Raw genomic sequence first — 3,088 nt, forward strand, 5'->3', positions numbered from 1 at the left:
ACTTACCCTAAAAAAACTTTTATCGGAATAAACATGGTTTAAAACATGGTATCGGAATGAGTATTGATCATCCCTAAAACCATTATGATATCAGAATAGATCGGTATTGGATTGCACATATTAGACAAAAATACCTCTGCTTTACCTAAAAAAAAATTTTTTTTTTAATTTTTTTTACCCCTAATTTGCACCGTTCAATCAATACCGAATCAGTTAGGTATGAAAATCGAATAATTACCATACCGATACTTAGAACCATATGAATTAAGACAAGAAACAATTAGAGAATGTATCAAACACTAAATACGCCTATAGAGGTGATGATGTGTCATTTAGACACTCTCATCAATTAAGGAAAAGGGTCCACCTGTATATTTTTTTAACATTTGGTGATAGGAAGCCAACTGTCAAACAGTAATCGGAAATTAGATAATAACAAGGGAGCCAACTGTAATTCTAAGGCAAGACGAGTTCTCGGCTTTGGTCTCTCTACTTCCCCAACGCCCAGTAGTGGAGAGTTGTAAATTACGAACACTTCACAGTAAGTCCACGAGCTTAGTCAGAGTTTCAGATTCCCGTCTTGTCTGTTTATACTTTTTATCTTCTCGACCTTCCATTGCTTTGGAACCCTTTTTTTTTTTTTTTTTTTTTTTTGATACTCCTTTTGATCCTGAAACGAGCATATATAATCAATTGGGATATTAATCTTTGATTGTTCTTCCAGTAGTAATGGCTCTGAAATTCTCTTCTCCGACGGAAGTTCGAAGTGTTTCCTTCCTGGATTCTAGTAGACTCAGTCTTCACAGGTTTACAGGTTTTTGATCTTTTCTCCCTCTCCTTCTAGCTCTTGTACAGCTTATTCTGTTTCTCTGTTGCTCTTTCTTAGCTGCTTGAATTTTCTTGTTTGACTTTAATTCATCGCTTTTGTTTATTGCATCACATGGGCTTGCTTCAATTTGTCGACTGAATTTGGCCAAATAATGGTTTTTCCATCGGTTTGAAGTTTATTTTAGCTTGTTTCAATTGGGTCTGGCATTTCCATTTTTGTGCGTGTACAGTTCGATTATCCGATTGGGTGATATGTAAAGGATGATATTTTGTGAGATTTTTCAGGGGTAATTGACCTTATTGTTCTGTTGGATTGTTGATTATTATATTTTTTTTATGAATAAATTCGATCAGAAGAATTCTTTGGCTACTTGCATTTGGTTTGGTTCTTCGACTTCTTTGTAAAAAGGCTATGAAGATTGAATTTGAGAAATCACTAATTTGGAGAGCTATGAAGTGTAAACAATACAGGTCTCGTTGTATGGATTGGTATATGAATTCATGTACTTATTAACGTGCTAATTTGCTTCATGGTTTCAAATAGTATTTCTGGAGGGGGAAAAAAAAACCATTCCAAAACATGTAGAGATTTGTGTATCTTGAAATTTTATATTCCAGGGATTTTTCCCCTTGTCTTCTTTCATGTTTCAACAATTTATTGTTGCATACATATATGCTTCTACTGGTAGAATTGATCTGTTTGCCTTAACGTTTTGTTCAATTGTCAGATGGACTTGAAATTTTGGTCTTCTTTGGAAATTACAGGGAGATTTGCTTTCAAGAGAAAGGATAATGGAACAAAATATGGTGGAAAAGTTTGTTGTTCAGCACAGCCACCTCCTCCAGCCTGGCCAGGACGAGCTGCTCCAGAGCCAGGACGTAAGGTTTGGGATGGTCCAAAGCCTATCTCCATCGTTGGATCCACTGGTTCCATTGGGACTCAGGTACTATAGCTCCAAATTAAATAAATAAATTATTTACTTTTACACTTTTATGCATCCCTTCCTTTAGAAATTACTATGTTTACGTCTGGGTCTTCCTTGCTATATTTCTTTTACTCATAGATTAGTTTAGTTTTCTTTTTTCTGTCTGTGTACTGTAAGGGATTTAGTTAGACTTAATTTTGTTAAAATTGGTGCCTTCTATTTAGTCCTGATAGTTGACATGCTTTGTTGTCCTCATTTAAATAAGTTTTTTTCTCCATTGAACAATTTTTTATATTTTGTAATGTGCTGCTGTCAGACTTTGGACATTGTTGGTGAGAACCCTAATAAGTTCAGGGTTGTGGCTCTGGCAGCTGGTTCCAATGTGACACTTCTTGCCGATCAGGTGATTACATGTCTAAGAATGTTTGTGGTGGTTTTAAATTTCAGAAGCTCCTTTGTCAAGTTTGTTTGGTGCTCATTAGTTTTCTTTTCCTTATTTACGAATTAAAAAAATAAATAGGTGAAGAGATTCAAGCCTCAGTTGGTTGCTGTTAGAAATGAATCATTACTTGATGAACTCAAGGAGGCTTTGGCTGATGCTGAGCACATGCCTGAGATCATTCCTGGAGAGCAAGGTGTTGTAGAGGTTGGCTGCTATATTACACACTGTTCTAGCTTCTTGGATGGTAGTTACAAAATCATCTATTGATCTGCATTCCTTTCATTCATCCTCAGGTTGCTCGTCACCCAGATGCTGTCACAGTAGTTACAGGAATAGTAGGTTGTGCAGGTTTGAAGGTAAAGGCTGAAATCCTTTTGTCTGACCATCATTACTTTTGTATTTTTGATATATACGTTACATGGATCCCACCTCTTAAAGCTTTGTCATTAGTGCTTGTGGGACATCCCACCCCTTAAAACTGTAGGGAAAGGAGCTTTAGGCTACCAAGAGCCGGAAATATTTTCAACCTCTGGAGAATGTATTGCTTTAGCACCTCTAGTTGCCCTGCTTGCTGCTTGGCAGCCCCTTAGGTTGCTTGCTTATTGGAGAAAGAGAATGCGACACATCCACATATGGTGCAGAAAGAAAAGCCAAGCAAGAATCGAATCAAGAACCCATATCCTTGCTCAAAAGTTCAGCCAAGAACCACACTAAGCGTCATCCTCAATACAAGAAAGAACCTAAATTGATTTCATAAAATTTCATCAAATTGAATGTCAAGGGATACAAGATCAATATAGTTGCTGTTCCAACTCCCTACCTAGTTAAAATAGGATGATTAAACACCAGAATATGCTTCTTCTTCTTCTTCTTCTTCTTTTTTTTTTTTTTT

The 3,088-nt window shown here is 36.4% G+C and overlaps 1 protein-coding gene across 1 annotated transcript in view; it reads left to right on the plus strand.

Annotated features, from left to right (window-relative positions):
- Nucleotides 1-522: 522 nt before the first annotated feature.
- LOC122080274 (1-deoxy-D-xylulose 5-phosphate reductoisomerase, chloroplastic-like) overlaps nucleotides 523-3,088 on the plus strand; it is an 8,648-nt gene continuing 6,082 nt past the window's right edge. Inside the window, exons 1-6 of the mRNA XM_042647224.1 lie at nucleotides 523-541; nucleotides 725-814; nucleotides 1,594-1,772; nucleotides 2,071-2,157; nucleotides 2,275-2,400; nucleotides 2,490-2,552. Coding sequence (XP_042503158.1) covers nucleotides 730-814; nucleotides 1,594-1,772; nucleotides 2,071-2,157; nucleotides 2,275-2,400; nucleotides 2,490-2,552 — 540 coding nt within the window. The 5' untranslated portion in view covers nucleotides 523-541; nucleotides 725-729. The remainder of the gene's footprint in view (nucleotides 542-724; nucleotides 815-1,593; nucleotides 1,773-2,070; nucleotides 2,158-2,274; nucleotides 2,401-2,489; nucleotides 2,553-3,088) is intronic.

Source organism: Macadamia integrifolia, chromosome 5, assembly GCF_013358625.1.
Source record: "Macadamia integrifolia cultivar HAES 741 chromosome 5, SCU_Mint_v3, whole genome shotgun sequence".
Taxonomy (NCBI): Eukaryota; Viridiplantae; Streptophyta; class Magnoliopsida; order Proteales; family Proteaceae; genus Macadamia; species Macadamia integrifolia.